The sequence below is a fragment of the Pseudochaenichthys georgianus genome, chromosome 13, assembly GCF_902827115.2.
Source record: "Pseudochaenichthys georgianus chromosome 13, fPseGeo1.2, whole genome shotgun sequence".
NCBI lineage: Eukaryota > Metazoa > Chordata > Actinopteri > Perciformes > Channichthyidae > Pseudochaenichthys > Pseudochaenichthys georgianus.
Window position 1 is genome coordinate 22,575,048 of NC_047515.1, and position 16,977 is coordinate 22,592,024.

Genomic DNA, 16,977 nt, shown 5'->3' on the forward strand with positions numbered 1-16,977 from the left:
TGATGATTTATCTTCAGAAACCATGAGGAATGACTCATAAAACACTATTCTCCCTCACTTCAGTTCTAAATCAAATGAGCCAGACAGGAAACCCCCTTTAACCACTTGCTTATCCTATTATTTTGATCAAAGTTGTGTTATAAGCAGGTTAGATCTGTAATGAATTAAAATCAATATTTAAAGACGCAATATAAGTTAAATATATTGTTAAGGTAATTACTGTTTTATTGTGAAGGCATCTCTGGCGAACAGCGGCCTTTGGCTTTTATTTTGAAAGGCCGTTCCGGAACAGCCGTGTTTCTAGAAACACGGCAAGTTGACAATCGTTCTAATGCATTAACTATAGTCGTGAAAGAGACAAGGAGGGGGAAGGCGTGTGGAAGCAAGCAATGAACTGAAAATGCCACCAATCCTGTTTTAACGTGATGGCGAACATTGAAAACCGAAGCGGGCATAAGCACCTCTGCCATAACTGACAAGCGTTCAAAAACCTTTCTGCTTATCCCTTATGCTACAATTTTTTGTTTTATTCATAACCTAAAAATACAATTGTGATGAATAGCTTGCTTTTGTATCATTACATTTACCAACATAAAACAAGGTCTGTACTAATCAACAATGACAACCTACAGACAGCTCATTTAGTTAAATATACGCAATATATTGACTTCGCTTTTATTTATCTGACTTAATTAACGTGCTTCCCCCCCTTTCAGCCACTAGATGGCAGCAGCAGAGCACAAATGAGCTTCACTGTTCTGAGCGAATGTGTGATTATCACAGACAATCGGTCACACAGATTATTCAGGTAAAAATCACACAGATTTATTCCCCGTACAGTTTGTCCGGCTTGATAACGTGCTACATATGTCGTCACGCAGGACTCTCTGCCTACCTTGCGATCAACGTTATGTTTACGTCAGCCTTTCAAATTAATTTTTACAGACAAGGGAAACGGGAGCCGGTCTCGTCACAATGTAGGTGACGTTAGCGCTCTCTCCCAATGATTTAACAGATAACAGTCCACTGACACTTTCGCTTATTCGGTCTCAGACTGCTATTTTACCCCCAGTTATAAACGGCGGATCGATCTGAAATATCGATCATCCAGGTTTCGCCGTGTGGGACTCACACCCACATCCCACGAACTGCACAGCTCCTACGCCACTTCAGGACTAAAATACCTGAGATCCACGCAAACTGCTCTAATTTTCGTCACGCAGGACTCTCTATACCTGGCGATCAACGTTCACGTGTTTTATATAACTTTCCTAACATGGTAAAAGATATGCATTGTATACTCCATTCAAACTTCAAAAACACTCTGAAACGCCTACAGACAATCCTACAGGGCCCTGCTATTGTCCGAGGCGTCTAAAAGTGCTTGTTCCTGACCCAGTGTGGTCCTCTGAATCCTTCCACAGCTCATGTTTATTCAGCGTCGAGTCACCATTTGTTAGGAGATATAAATGTTAATTAGGCCGCATTTCCAAAAATCTCCTCGCGTCCCTACACAAGCCATTATCTTACAGGAAGGAAACCCAGAACCTACAAGTAACCGTTTAACAATAATCCACTTTAATGGTAATATACAATGCAATACAATCAAGTACAATCAATACAGTACAAATTACATACAGTTCTGTGGGATCCCACATTTACCTGATACTCACGTGAGTGAGCCAGCCAGCCAGCCAGCCAGCCAGAGGAGAAAGAGGCCGAACACAGCGGGGTTTCTGTCTATATCCCTCGCTGACCCAAGGAGGAGTTACCTGCGCCTCCCTTCCAGACCAGTGATTGGCTGCCCAAATTATCATCAACACCCCACATCAGGGATGACTGTATGTTAACTCCTGACCTTCCCCCTCTTCCTGTGTCCTCTAAAAACCACATGTTAGCAGGCCCAAAACCAGCCCAGTTTTCTACACAAATCATTTTCAAGCTTCTTCACAGTTTGCATGAATACATACAAATATTTCCTTACAGTGCCCTGTCATGATAGGTGTTTATATAAATGGTGTTGTTTTTGTGTGGTAGAGCATAGTGGTAGAGGGTCGCTGTCATTGATGCGTTTTACACCCCGGGCCGCTGTTTTGATAATCCGCTGAAGTATACGCTATGACTTAATATCTCTTATTTTCTTTCAAGGGGGGGGGGGGGTTAGAGGGCCTAGGTATAAAAGTCACGGCTTGCCACTGTTCATAATATTTAATAAAGGAGTGCTAATTAATGGAACATTTGTAATCATGTCGTACAGGCCCTGTACGACATGCAAAGAACAGATCAAATCCCCTGACAGACTCACACACTTTGGTGATGTCCTCATCTGATAATGTTTCATTTTTTAGCAGCAAAGTAACATTACTCAAAGTATATGTCAGACTCAACTCATTTACAGTATGTTTTGCATCTCCTCAATAATGGTCTGTATAGTTGAATAGAAAAAAACTGTCCCTACAATTTCAGGTAGATTAACACACATTTGTAATAAAAGTTTACAATGAAGCACAAAACCCCTCTTTGAGCGAGCTGCCACATAAAGTGCAGCTTAACATGCTAACCTTTGGTGAGCTACAGTGCATACAGTGCTAACGTGCATTACATTGACGATTTTAAACACAACTTAACTCTCTCTACTTGTAAGATAACGTTTAGTTAACTTACCCTTAAATAACTACATCACGTTTTTCAGTGGAAACACAAACTGCAGAAAACGTTAGCTGCTAACTGTTGTTAGCTAAGACAGCTAGCTCTTAAGGGAAGTAACATAGCCTCATGGCAAACGTAAGGTTGAGTTAACGTAACGTTGTAAGAAAGCAAAACAAACCTTCGAGAAAGCTTTTACTCTCTCTCCTTAGCGGGCATTGTTGATTGTTCGAAACACGATCTCTCGATGTGCTGCCCACACATCGTCGGTTTCATCGACCCCGGGTTACCTGGTCTAGCAAAAGTCCGCCTCATACGACGCACTTGTTTTGTCCATATATGCAACATTTGATCATTTTTTGGCCACAAAAACATCCCATAACCAGATGTTGAGACGGCCCCACATCCCCATACAACATATCACTTGCCAATTATTCTTGGCGTCTTATTGCTGTGCATCCTTTGTCATAATATTTGGCCCTTCAGTGCATTCAAACGGGACTGAGCTCAGCTGTGTTCTACTCATGACGTCATCGCCGGAAATGGCCGAAGTTGGTGTTTCCGGCGCAACGAACGATTGTTACTAACTGACAACTTTTGTATGCTGTTATAATCGTGATTTATTAAAAATAGATCAATAAAAAATCATATGGCACATTTCACAATACAAATGCAACCTCTATCATATACTAAGCCCACTAACAGGTGCTAAAAGCATTTCGTAAGCTCTTTAAATGTCTGTTGGAAACTGTCAGCTCTCTAAATGCAGAGGTGTTCATCAGTGGCCCTCTACCGCCAGTCAGAAGAGAAGTGGAGAGATTCAGCAGATTGTTTGCACTGAACACGTGGCTTTCAACTGTCTGTACTGACCATTCTGTCCATTTTATTGACAACTTTAACTTTTTCTGGGACCGCAGACATCTTTTTAAGGCAAATGGAGTGAAATTGTTTATCTCTAACATATTCAATTCTTTATCTCTAACATATTCAATTCTTTATCTCTAACATATTCAGGCCCAGAAGGAGGATACTCACAAGTCCCTGGTTAGGTGCTTCGTTGTTGGAGTTTACCCCAGTGGACGAGAGGGTCGCCTCCCTACGCCTGCGGGTTATGGGGGGGAAAACTCTGACTGTTGTGTGTGCTTATGAGTATACGGCCTTCTTGGAGACCCTGGAAAGAGTCCTGTATGGGGCTCCTGAAGGGGACTCTTTAATCTTGCTGGGAGACTTCAACGCACATGTGGGCAATGATGGAGACACTTGGAGGGGCGTGATTGGGAGGAACAGCCCCCCTGATCTCCCGGAGTGGTGGTTTGTTACTGGACTTCTGTGCTAGTCATGGATTGGCCATAACAAACACCATGTTCGAGCATAAGGATGCTCATAAGTGTATGTGGTACCAGAGCACCCTAGGCAGAAGGTCCATGATCGATTTCGTTATCGTATCATCGGACCTGAGGCCGTATGTTTTGGACACTCGGGTAAAGAGAGGGGCGGAGTTGTCAACTGATCACCATCTGGTGGTGAGTTGGGTCGAGTGGCGGGGGAAGCCTCTGGATAGACCTGGTAAGCCCAAACGTGTAGTTCGGGTGAACTGGGAACGTCTGGAGGAGGCCCAAGTTCAGGAGGCCTTCAACTCACACCTCCGGCGGAGCTTTTCGGGCATTCCTGTGGAGGTTGGGGACATTGAACCAGAGTGGTCGGTGTTCAAAGCCTCTATTGCCGAAGCCGCGGCGGGGAGCTGTGGTCTCAAGGTCCTAGGTGCCTCAAGGGGCGGTAACCCTCGAACCTCCTGGTGGACACCGGTGGTCAGGGAAGCCGTCCGACTGAAGAAGGAGGCCTTCAGGGATTTGTTATCCCAGGGGACTCCCGAGGCAGTTGCAAGGTACCGACAGGCCCGAAGGGCAGCAGCCTCATCCGTGGCCGAGGCAAAGCAGCGGGTGTGGGAGAAGTTCGGAGAAGGACTTTCGGGCGGCACCAAAGTTGTTCTGGAAAACTGTCCGACACCTCAGGAGGGGGAAGCAGGGGACCATCCAAGCTGTGTACAGTAAGGATGGGACGTTGTTGACCTCAACTGATGGAGTGTTGGGGCGTTGGAAGGAACACTTTGAGGAACTCCTGAACCCGACAACTCCGCCCTCTATGTTAGAGGCAGAGCTGGAGTATGACGGGGGATCAACACCAATCTCCCGGGGGGAGGTCACTGAGGTCGTCAAACAACTCCACAGTGGCAAAGCCCCGGGGGTGGATGAGATCCGCCCGGAAATGCTGAAGGCTCTGGGTGTTGAGGGACTGTCATGGTTGACACGTCTCATCAACGTTGCGTGGAAGTCGGAAACAGTACCGAAGGAGTGGCAGACTGGGGTGGTGGTTCCCCTTTTTAAAAAGGGGGATCAGAGGGTGTGTGCCAATTACAGAGGCATCACACTACTCAGCCTCCCCGGGAAAGTTTACTCCAAGGTACTCGAAAGGAGGGTCAGGCCGATTGTCGAACCTCAGATTGAGGAGGAACAATGCGGATTCCGTCCTGGTCGTGGAACGACGGATCAGCTTTTTACTCTCGCAAGGATCCTGGAGGGGGCCTGGGAGTACGCTTATCCGGTCTACATGTGTTTTGTAGACTTGGAGAAGGCATATGACCGGGTTCCCAGGGAGTTACTGTGGGAGGTGCTGCGGGAGTATGGGGTGAGGGGGTCTCTACTCAGGGCCATCCAATCTCTGTACTCCCAAAGCGAGAGCTGTGTCCGGGTCCTCGGCAGTAAGTCGGACCCATTTCCGGTGAGGGTTGGCCTCCGCCAGGGCTGCGCTTTGTCACCAATCCTGTTTGTAATATACATGGATCGGATTTCGAGGTGTAGTCATGGGGGAGGGGGTCTGCAGTTCGGTGGACTAAGGATTGCACCACTGCTTTTTGCAGATGATGTGGTTCTAATGGCTTCATCGGTCTGCGACCTTCAGCACTGACTGGATCGGTTCGCAACCGAGTGTGAAGCGGCTGGGATGAGGATCAGCACCTCCAAATCTGAGGCCATGGTTCTCAGCAGGAAACCGATGGACTGTCCACTCCAAGTAGGGAATGAGTCCTTACCCCAAGTGAAGGAGTTCAAGTATCTCTGGGTCTTGTTCTCGAGTGAGGGAACAATGGAGCGTGAGATGGGCCGGAGAATCGGAGCAGCGGGAGCGGTACTGCAGTCGCTTTACCGCACCGTTGTGACGAAAAGGGAGCTGAGCCAGAAGGCAAAGCTCTCTGTCTACCGGGCCATTTTCGTTCCTACCCTCACCTATGGTCATGAAGGATGGGTCATGACCGAAAGAACGAGATCGCGGATACAAGCGGCCGAGATGGGTTTCCTCCGCCGGGTGGCTGGTGTCTCCCTTAGAGATAAGGTGAGAAGTTCGGTCATCAGGGAGGGACTCGGAGTTGAGCCGCTCCTCCTTCGCGTCGAAAGAAGCCACTTGAGGTGGTTCGGGCACCTAGTTAGGATGCCACCTGGGCGCCTCCCTAGGGAGGTGTTCCAGGCACGTCCAGCTGGGAAGAGACCAAGGGGTAGACCTAGGACCAGGTGGAGGGATCATATCTCTTCGCTGGCCTGGGAGCGCCTTGGGATCCCCCAGTCAGAGCTGGTTGATGTCGCCAGGGAAAATAAAGTTTGGGGCTCTCTGCTGGAACTGCTACCCCCGCGACCCGACCACGGATAAGCGGGAGAAGATGGATGGATGGATGGATGGATATTCAACTGCCTGCGTCATCAATCTGTTCCCACTGCCAAGGACAAGCAACAAGAGGAATCAAAACAAGAGAAAGACACAACACATCGCTCAGAAAACCTTGAAAATCTATCACTGCACCCGCCTGAGGAATGTCTTGATCATGGGAGACAAATGGAGGAGTCTCCACCGCCCTTCACCCCCCCTATCACCTCTGAGGATACTCTTCCTTCACCCCACAGCTCTCTCTACTCTCCGTTCACCCTTTCACCCTTGCCCACCCTCCTGGAGATCGCTGAACACATGAAGGAGATACAGAGGGTTGGCACCGATTCCTTCCTGGAGTTCAATAACCAAACTAGGGGGCGATACGCAGGGCTGGCAGCATGTCCTTTACCCCCGCTCCTCAACGACGCCCATCAAAATCACTGAAGCAGAGACGCGCACTACCTCCCCCGTCTCCGTCACCGTGCCCACGTCAACCACCTCCTCCCCCTGGACGCGCACCAACACCCCCGTCACCATGCCTACCACAATCATCCGGACCAAAATGTCCTCCCCCCCTTCAAGACTGCTGTCTCCGAAGCCTGATAAGGATGTGTGTGTAAAAAACGCAAACACTGACTGATATATGCTGGGTCCAGGCTCAAGGGTGTAAAGCACTCTCAACTCTTTCCAGGACATGCCGGGGCCCTGCCTGCCTGTAGCTTTGCCGATATATGTGTTGATAGGTAATAGATTAAGAGCGGTGAATCAGCTTAGACACAGGAAGCGCTAGGGCTGAACGATTAATCGATTTTAAATCAAAATCGCGATTTTAAATGATGCGATTATCATTATTTACATTTTTTTTTTTACAATTTTTTTTTTTTCTTGTGTGTCAGTCATCCACACTAATCAGAAGTTCTGTGCTCCACATGTACCAGCCATTGTTAATCAATCAGAAGTAGCCCATGATAGAAGGTGATAGAGGGGGGGGGGGGGTCAGAGGGCCTAGGTATAAAAGTCACGGCTCGCCACTGCGTTTGAAGGGACGAAATCATGACATCTTCACGTCTCCCAGCATGGTAAATCGTCACATGTTCATGTCTTGCCGTGATACCGGGTTGCAATGAACATACGACGTTGAAAATATGCCTAACAATTAGGGGTGTTGAAAATAATCGTTTCTACGATGCATTGCGATGCGGACGTGGACGATTCGGTATCGATGCAGTGACGGAAGATAATCGATTATAGCGTAGTAACCTTGCTTCCTGATTTTACGGCCGCGGCTTTACTATAACGTTTTTTTTTTCTGTCACTTTAATATCAAATCGGTCGGTGACGTAGAGATCAGGGAACAGACGTGACAGCGGCACAGCAACACCAAACACGGAGCAGTCTGCTTTATCCACCAACACAAGAACACCAGTCCAGAACCAACAGCAGAAGGACCCGCTCTGAATCACTCCGTGTCGCTGCTGCACAGGGATTTATGTTTTTCAAAAATAATCGCGTTACAATCATGTCAGGTTTTTGGTGGATTTAATTAAGTCTTGGATTGCAGAGTATGCAATAGTAATGCCCTCTAGCAATTTTCAGACGATATATACATGTGTAAAGTTTGTGAAGGCAGGAGGAAAAAAGCTTCCGCGATCACCGTCTCCTCTCCGTTCCTCCAAACCCCGCCCCCTCCCTGAAAATAATGAGTGACAGGCTGATAGTGACCCGATAGAAACTTTATTATTCACGTAATCACTGAGATATAATGAAGCTAACTTAATCTCATACATTCATGGGATTTATGCAACAGTAAGACAGAGAATGTAAGTGTGCACCCACATGCAGTATTTTTGTTTGTAGCCTATAGCCTATGCTATTGTAAATACTCCTGTTGTCTGCTGTGTTCAGACTCAAGTCCTGTGTGTGATGCCACATTCAGGACATTCAGTGTCCTTTTTTTAACAGAAGACTGTTGCTAGAAGCTGCAGCTAGACTGCAGAAGCATTATTTTTTTGTTTTTGAGGATGGAACAACTTCACACACGGAGGCTAGACCTATACAATTCATTTATTTTGGTTTATAAATTAATGTCAAGACATTTATGTTATTGATTTCTGAAGCACTTTCTAAATAATAAAAAGAGAGTTAATATATGTATTTACAGCATGTATGCATTGATGCAAAATAAGCCATGTGCAGTAATATAGAAAATTGAGGATGCAACGCATTGGTATGAATCGTGATGCATCGTGATATCGAATTGAATCGAACCGTTGACAGGATAATCGTAATCGAATCGAATCGTGAGACCAGTGAAGATGCACAGCCCTACTAACAATGCATAGTTTTTACATTTCCGTACTCCTGGAATTGTCTGAAATGTGTTAATTACGTAATCCTGCCTTGTGCAGAATGAAAAAATGCCTCCAATAACAAGGTCACCATCTTGGAACAGTTCAGGCGGTTGTGCTGAGTCTTGCAGTCGGAACACAGAGTCCCTCTTCCCCATTAGCAGAACCAAAAGGAGCGGCCTCAGTTAGGACATGGCTGTGCTCTTCAGGTCACGCCAATCTGCTTGAGAGCTCATGACACCCCTTTATACACCATCAATAACATGAAGGGAATTATCCTGCTTGAAAAGAAGTCTCAGGAAACGAGATGAAATGTAAGTTTAGTCAAATGTTTTATGCGAGACAATGTTGGTTTTATTATTTGAATAACAATTTCTGGCAATTAATCTGAAATCACATAGGAGATTGGTATTTTGGGTCTGCATATAATTGTTTTCTTTTTATATTTGCATATATACATATTGGTTGAAACGATGGTACATAGCATTCTATTAAAAGGAGTCATCTCAATATGCTACGTTACACAGTAAAATAACTCACAGTTGGAAACACTAAAATAAACAAATATAATTGTAGGGTTCCATCATTATTTTAGGGCTCCCTTTCCCATTATATATTTTTTTGTATTCCTCTCTGGTTTGAGTAAGATGATATAACATTTTGGGATGAAAATACAAAAGAACAGTCCAAAACTGGAGGACAGAATAGCAAATATCTCTACAGCAACACTAAACTTTCCAGGAGAGCTTACATACGCTGGGATGAAAGTGATCCATACAGCGCAGAATATCAGCATGCTAAAGGTGATAAACTTGGCTTCATTAAAGTTATCAGGCAGTTTCCGAGCCAGAAAAGCAAGAATGAAACATAAAATGGCCAGTAGTCCTATGTACCCAAGTACAGACCAAAAGCCCAAAGCTGAGCCCAAAGCACACTCTAAGATTATTTTGTCTTTGAAGTCTTTAAAATTCTTAAAAGGAAAAGGAGGAGAAATTGTTAACCAGAGGATACATATCATTACTTGTATTAGAGTGAAACCCAGAACAGTTAGTTTCTGCTGGGCAGGCCCAAACCACTTCATCATATTATTGCCTGGAAGAGTAGCCCTGAAGGCCATTAGCACCACTATAGTTTTCCCCAGAACACAAGAGATACAGAGGACAAAGGTGATGCCGAATGCTGTGTGTCGCAGCATGCATGACCAATCTGAGGGCCGACCGATGAAGGTCAGAGAACACAGGAAACACAGAGTCAAGGAGAAGAGCAGCAGGAAGCTCAGCAGGAAGCTCAGCTCAGAGTTGTTAGCCCTGACAATTGGAGTTTTCCTGTATCTGAAGAAAATGAATGCCACAACAGCTGTGATGCATGCTCCAAATAAGGATGCTGCAGTGAGCAGCGCTCCCATAATCTCTTCATATGACAGAAACTCTGCCTCCTTCTTTACACAGGCATCTCTTCTTTCATTTGACCAGAACTCAGGGTAACACCGCACACAGGTGACGGAGTCTGAAGAAAAAAAAATGTGGTAAACATTATGAATAATAATTTTTTAATTTTGTATTTGTCCCTACGTTGCATATTTTCTAAGCATACAAGACAGTACAGCAACTAAGCAACTAAGTATATAACATGTTTTGCTTATTTGGACAAGCACAAGTTCTTCCCAGGGATTTCTATGAATTCCTATGAATAATACAATTATTTATTTTTAGACTTGAAGTAGAAACGTTTATTTTACATTGGTGCTTTGACATAATGCATTAATCCTTAGGAAGACTTTTGCATATATTTATAGCTGACTTCAGAATTCTGTCTCAGTATCTGTATATGTATCATTTGCAATTATTGGTTATGTTTCGATATTGTGTTTTTTTCTTCTTAAAGGACTGCATGGTTTTGAAATCCCCCAAAAACCCACTGCAATTTCTTAAAATGAACGATACATGTTTTGTCTTGCATTTATGTAACTACACCTGTAATGTTGCTGATATCTCCCTCTGCACATCTTATACAGTCATAGCAGCAGACAGGCATTCCTTTTTGGAGAACCTTGCGAGTTCCTGGAAGACATTTTTCACTGCAAACTGACACAGGCACCTGTGGGATCAAATCGACTATGAGAAGAAAGAAAAAGATCGGCCTTCACTTTGATTACTGTGTTGCCTTTTTATATTTCTATTTAAAATGTTGATGCTTAAAAAACATACATTATGACGTGCATGACTAACAGTGTCAATTTCATATTTATAATGAAACAAAAAGACTGTAATTAGCAACAACAGTGATCTTACGGTATTTTACCTGTTGGGAGTTCTGTGTCCAAGTTATAGACTCATTTTGCAGATGTAGCTGTTTGTTTGCAGGTAAAGATGCATCATAAAAGCCAACTGTGACAAACTCCACAATGTCATTTTCTCTTGGCTTCCAATTTATAATTTCATACTTTGCTGCTGGGTCTCCATTTTCATTGAAGTAAACCTCTTCTCCTTCCTTTGTTTTAAACTGAATAGTTCTTATGTGCTTTAAAATCTGAAAAACAAATATCCGTCAATGCAGAACATAATTTGAAGAATGTGTTGTGGTCCAAGTGTTTTAAAAGCGTGAGAGACAGCAAAAGTTTAATTTACGTTATTGTAAACATGTTCCTTGTTGAAGTGATTTGATGTAAAAACTTCAGGAACATTGGTGTTCAACTCACCGTAAATGGATCTAGCTGCACCTTGGCGTTACATGTTTTGTTACAGCTGAGAATAAAATGAAGTGCGTGGGCTGCAGCATACACTCCTTTATAGACATTGTTAAAGATAGGCATCAGAGACATATCGGTGAAGCTGTTTTGAACTTCAGTCAAATCTTCACGTCCAGTACATTCTTTCTGATTTCTTGATGAAGACTTTGACTGCTTGAACTTACAACTAAATACCGTCTCATAATACGCTGTAAACATTTCATTACTAGATACATTGAGCGGCCTCACATCCAACATGAACTCCCTCATGCCACTGACATGTGCTTCGGGGATGGACAGGCCGATAGCACCGTCTAGAATGTGATGCTTATCCACGGTTGCAGTTTGTGAATCAAAGATCCAGCTCTCAGAGCCTATCCACTGGTACCCAGTCAAGTTGTGGTGAGAAAGTATAAGTAGTATCACATCCAAATCCTTGTGGGAGAGGAAAGCAATGATCACCTTGGCAGTGGAAGCCTTGATAATGTCAATTATCTTTTGTATTTTGTCTGGTGGATCGGTTCTAAAGAAGGACACAGAGTACTCAAGACAGATGCCAAGCTGCTGGGCCGTTTCTGTGAATGTGGCCATACCGTTGTTTCCATAATCATCATTTGTTCTCATAGCTCCAACCCAAGTCCAACCAAAATGCTTAACCAGCTGTGCCAGGGCTCTGCTCTGGTAGTAGTCACTGGGTATTGTTCTGAGGAAGGATGGGTACTTGGATTTATCACTGAGACAGGCACAAGTAGCAAAGTGGCTGATCTAAAAGAAAAAAACAAGTTATATCCCAAGGTAAAGATTCAGAATATAAAGTAGTTATACAGCCAACTACAATCCCTTTTGCTATACATAGTTGCAATAGTTGAATATTAATAATATCAAACAATCTTACCCACCATTGGAATATGAAGGGGTCCGATGGCAGTAGCCATAGCCATGCAAGGAGAGGAAGAACTTTCTCCCATAATGGCCTGCACTTGGGCAGGTCTTGTACATGGTACTTCAGAGGGTTGTGATACAACTTCATTACCATTTGCAAAGGCCAATGCAACCCTCACACTTTTGGCAATTGAGCCACAGGAATCATAGATCCTATAGCCCATAGAGATGCCAGGCAATAGGTCCGTGCTGTTATTAATCTCCTCTACGGCAAATAGCATAGCCTGGGCAAACTGGATCCCTCTGAAATTCAAGCTTGATGCAAACAGTTAATAATAATTAGTTAAAAAAGGTCCATGCAGTAGAAAGAGTGGCACAGTACATGGAAGTATTTGATGATAAAATCAAACACAATAGGGGTATATCCTCATTTAAATATTCAATGTTATACCCTTTCAGAAATCTGAAGCAAAATATTGATATGGTATACTGTTACCTGGTGCATTGCAGTGCTAGTGGTTTGTCCATGTAGGAATCCCGTCTGTTCTTCCAGCTGCTGTGGAAAGAGAAGATTCCCCCCAACATTATGTCCCCATCCTTAAACATCTGAGGGATCTCAGGGTCCCCTCTCTGTGTGCACACTGGCTCCTCAGCCTGAGAGAAAGATGCCATCAGCAACAGATGTAAGAGTGCCCATCCCTGCTCCGGCCACCTCTGTGTGGATGACATCTTGTTTGAGTGAGCCAAAACAATTCAGTGGCATCACATGAACCCCAATGCAAGTTTAAATTGGGCACTTGTATTTATATATTTTGGAGAAACTTGGGTAAGAATAATGGAACATTGATATTTTATCTTTGTTGACTTGGGGGCAAAGGAAGGAGGCGCCAAACAGGAAAAAGGGTTATTTGCGTTGCTAAACTTACTGGTACTTGTATGCTCTCGATTTATCTGCTAAAAAAACAACTATTCTTCAATTATTTCTCAAAAGATCATATCTTGAAACAACTCTAACCCAAAATCCATGGCATATTTCCAAGTTGCCTTTTATAGTTAAAGCCAGCTAGTGCTAGTGGAGCATGCGCGTGAACTGCGAGCGCCGGAGCCTCGCAGCGGCGGAACTGTGGCGCGCTTAATTCCTCCGCTTTTACGCATAGAATGAGGCCCCACGCAGTCTGCGTGATCTGCGTGTAGGGAGGGGCAGGCCTGGATAGTATGTTTTAAATTTGGCAGCTTCAACTTCAGTAAACAGTTTTGTTTTTTAAGAAATCTACCTAAGGATTAGATATAAAATGCATAAATAAAAAAGCATAACATTGATTAAATTATGTAACAAACTCTGTATGGCGAACAAATCATTGCCCTCCCTTTTAATGCCCGCATTATTATCCCACACTGTCATGAAACGCTGGAGAAATTCTGGGACAGTTTCTGTTGGGTTCTGTACGCAAGCCGTTACTTGCGAAAAATCTGTGTGAGTCTTCGCGCATGTTTTAATAGCCAAAGCAGCTACGGTCTGGATCCACATATCACGCGTCTGTGTCGGAGGCCAGTCACCTGCAGGCGTACAGTCAGGGAATTTAAACTCGTCCCTGCACGTCGGCCAATCTGCCTTGTATGTTAGGATTATCAGCTGTTTAACATCATGAACCAAACAGTTATAAACTGAGCAGACATTAGTCAACCACGACAGATACTCATCTGGGCTTTTAGTGGGACTGGGAGCGTGATTAGTGACATCCATGCCCTCAGCGGGTGTCTAAGGCTTATAAACTGGAACTTCTCCTATCAGAATTTTCGGTGCGGTCACAGCTTCAGCAGAATTATTATTCTGAGATGTTTGCAGTCTGGTGATAATTCTATGCGGGACGTATGTTTTAAAACTGCTGCCGTACGGCGTGTTTGGATTGTATAACATTGTTGTTGCGGAACTAGAAGTGGGGGTTTGTAATGGGCTGCTGTCCGACATTTCCTCTCCACTGTCCGCTGCACTGTGTTCCTGCTGCTCACTTTCTTGTTGTCTATACTGTCCTGCCTGATATGTCAACCCATTTTGATTCATGATAGCTGCAGCTGTCATTAACAGATCATCATCGGAGTTTCTTGCAACAGGATTTGAGAGTCCTATCGTGGGAATTATTTGTGTACAGAGAGCTACAGCCTGCTTTTCCTCCAGCAGCCCAGCATCTGTTAACATGTAAATTAGCTGAGCTGTGCTGGGAGATTTCCCTTGTCTTTTCAGCCAATCGTACATAACTGATTTTGCAATGGCTGCAACGTCTTTTCCGTGTATTTCCTTAATTCTGGACATGTTCTCTGATTTAACATCAAAAGCAGCCTCTAGGCTGAGCAAATGACAATTCGCCGCACATTTAGAAACTCGATCAATTAAAGCCTTGAGCTCAATGGAGCCTCGCTCGGTGCCAACTGATTTTTCATTTTTCCGCTCATCATAACCTCTTGTTTCTGCAATAGCCATCCAAGCTTTAACACATTCCTTCATGTATGTTACATCCCAGGAGCAATTCACCTAATTTTCAATTAATTTGAATGCCTGCCACAACACGGCCATGTCAAAAGTACCAGTTAACGGCCAATCAAATAGAATCTTCCCTTTCTGACTATTCTGTTGTGAGTGTTCACAAAGTAACGAGGTAAACGGCATAACTTTAGACCAATCCAATCTTCTTCGAACAATTCCAGACGGCATATTAGGGGAAAACATGTGCGTGTAATGGCTGTCTGTAATAGGATTTTTTGGAAGTGTCTTGGTGCGTGAATTGTTTTTCCTCTTACCAACCGAATCGTTTGTGGAGACAGTATTACCCATGTTTAACGGTTAGTACAATAAAACAAACACTGCAATTTTAGACAAACAAACATAAACTCTCAACAATCATCAGCGTGACAGAAACTCTTTCAGCTTTAAATTTAATCCGAATTAGGGAGACTTTCAGAGGGGGTAGAGAAATATCTGTTTAATTATGAGTGCCTTCTTACTCATAATCCTTGTACAAGTGCTAAGAACGGAATCTGTTGAAGAGCAATAACTAATGTATTCTCAAATCAACAACCACTATGCTTATTTAGTGGTGCTTTACTCTTTCGTCCGAGAGCATAGACTTTAATTTTTTCTCACCCGTTCTTCCAAAAACAACAGCTAAATTCAGCAACTCATAGATCACATTCTCACACCACGTTTAACCACTTTCTTTAGTTCAAAAATGGCAGTGTCGTGGAAATAATGTGACCATGTGCTGTTCCTCTCTCTTTGCCTGCGGCTCTCCACAGGGGGGGAAGAGAACAGACAGGCAGCAGCAAAGCTGTCGATTTAAGCAGTTTAACCTCTGAAATCTCCAGAATTCGGCAATTTGTTTCAATACAAATCTATCACATTGCTTCTAATGCAGAAGCTCCACTTTGCTGTGTGTAATTGTCCGGTAATTTAATTCCGAGAATCACACACAGAGGAAATCGATGAAAGTCGATATTCCCAGGTTATTTATTAGCCCCAAATATTCTCATTGTTTTTACATGAGCTGTGCTTGTTCTGCAGGCACATGCCCCAGCAACAACCACAGGGTAAATCGGCCAGGACAAAGTCCCCTAGACACCAATTTCCAAGGTTATTTATTAATCCTCCAAATGTAAACGAGTAGAGAAACCAAAAAAAATTGCAGCCGCTCAGTTTTACAGGTAATTTATGATACCGTCAACCACAGATCCTGGTAAGCCAATCTCAAAATATAAATGTACACTTACCAGTCTCCGAAGATCTTTTGGTATCTCGTTCGTGACGCCAATTTGTGAAGAAACTTCTGTTCAGCAATGCAATGAAAGGAATGGAAGCTGGAATCCGTTTAATCAAACACTGGAGTTTATTGAGAGTCAAACGGCCGGAGCATTTACAAGGTATCTCATCATTGAAAAACCCTGGCAACACTGAGGACAAAATGGCAGGAGCACCTCTATATGTTAAAAGGGAGGAGCTGATAACCGCGCGCTTTCCCTAATTAGTACCAGACATGTTGAAAACAAAGAACGGCCTGTTAATGCCAACGTGCATGGTCCACACTTCCCCCACAGGAAAGGCAGAGCCTCTTGACCTTTGCCCTGTTCAAATTACAAACAGGACACATACGAGAAAAGACTAAAAGTCTCCAAATGCACAGATCACATTAAAATATTCTTGAGTAACAGTGAGTACCATTTTCAAGACGACAATTCGGTGAAAAGACGGACATTATAACGGCGGGGGGCGCGGCGGTGGCGGCGGAGGGTGTGTGTGTGTCTACAGAAGGTCCAGTTGTGATAGACACGGTTCAACACTGACATGCACACATTGTGAAACATTACCAATACTATAACGTTGGTAAATGTTCCATCATTTTTATTTTTCACTTGTATCTCATTGTGAAGTTCCTGTCAAAGCCTAACAGTGTGGTCTTATCTAGGAATTATTTGACATCTAACTTAATTGCTTCCAAAGGTTTAAAAACACAAGCTTATACACTTAAAGTAGGAGTCTTTCTTTCTTTACTCCAAGGTAGAAAGTTTGCTATCGAAAGTTAACATCATGGTCAAATCCTCCAGGGCATAATTATGATTATCATGATGCAACAGGCCTGAGGGGAAGTTTCCAGTATAGGCTGAGGGGACAGGTGTGGAGGCAGGCTG

The 16,977-nt window shown here is 43.8% G+C and overlaps 1 protein-coding gene across 1 annotated transcript; it reads right to left on the reverse strand.

The window, feature by feature from the left end:
• Window positions 1-9,276: 9,276 nt before the first annotated feature.
• LOC117457452 (extracellular calcium-sensing receptor-like) lies at window positions 9,277-12,987 on the reverse strand. The gene is made up of 6 exons (XM_034097554.2): window positions 12,797-12,987; window positions 12,318-12,615; window positions 11,389-12,183; window positions 10,992-11,219; window positions 10,664-10,787; window positions 9,277-10,196 (listed from the first exon to the last, which is right to left on the reverse strand). The coding sequence occupies exons 1-6, from the start codon at window positions 12,970-12,972 to the stop codon at window positions 9,277-9,279; spliced, it is 2,541 nt and encodes an 846-aa protein (XP_033953445.1). The 5' UTR covers window positions 12,973-12,987.
• Between the last annotated feature and the right edge of the window lie 3,990 nt (window positions 12,988-16,977).

Bases quoted from the DNA above. Each gene is read 5' to 3' on its own strand.
- LOC117457452 (XM_034097554.2), bottom strand. From the start codon at position 12,972: ATGGCATCTTTCTCTCAGGCTGAGGAGCCAGTGTGCACACAGAGAGGG. The intron at 10,788-10,991 runs GTAAAATACCGT...TTGATCCCACAG, and splicing joins GGACACAGAACTCCCAACAG to GTGCCTGTGTCAGTTTGCAG. The intron at 10,197-10,663 runs GTGTAGTTACAT...TTTTTTCTTCAG, and splicing joins AGATATCAGCAACATTACAG to ACTCCGTCACCTGTGTGCGG.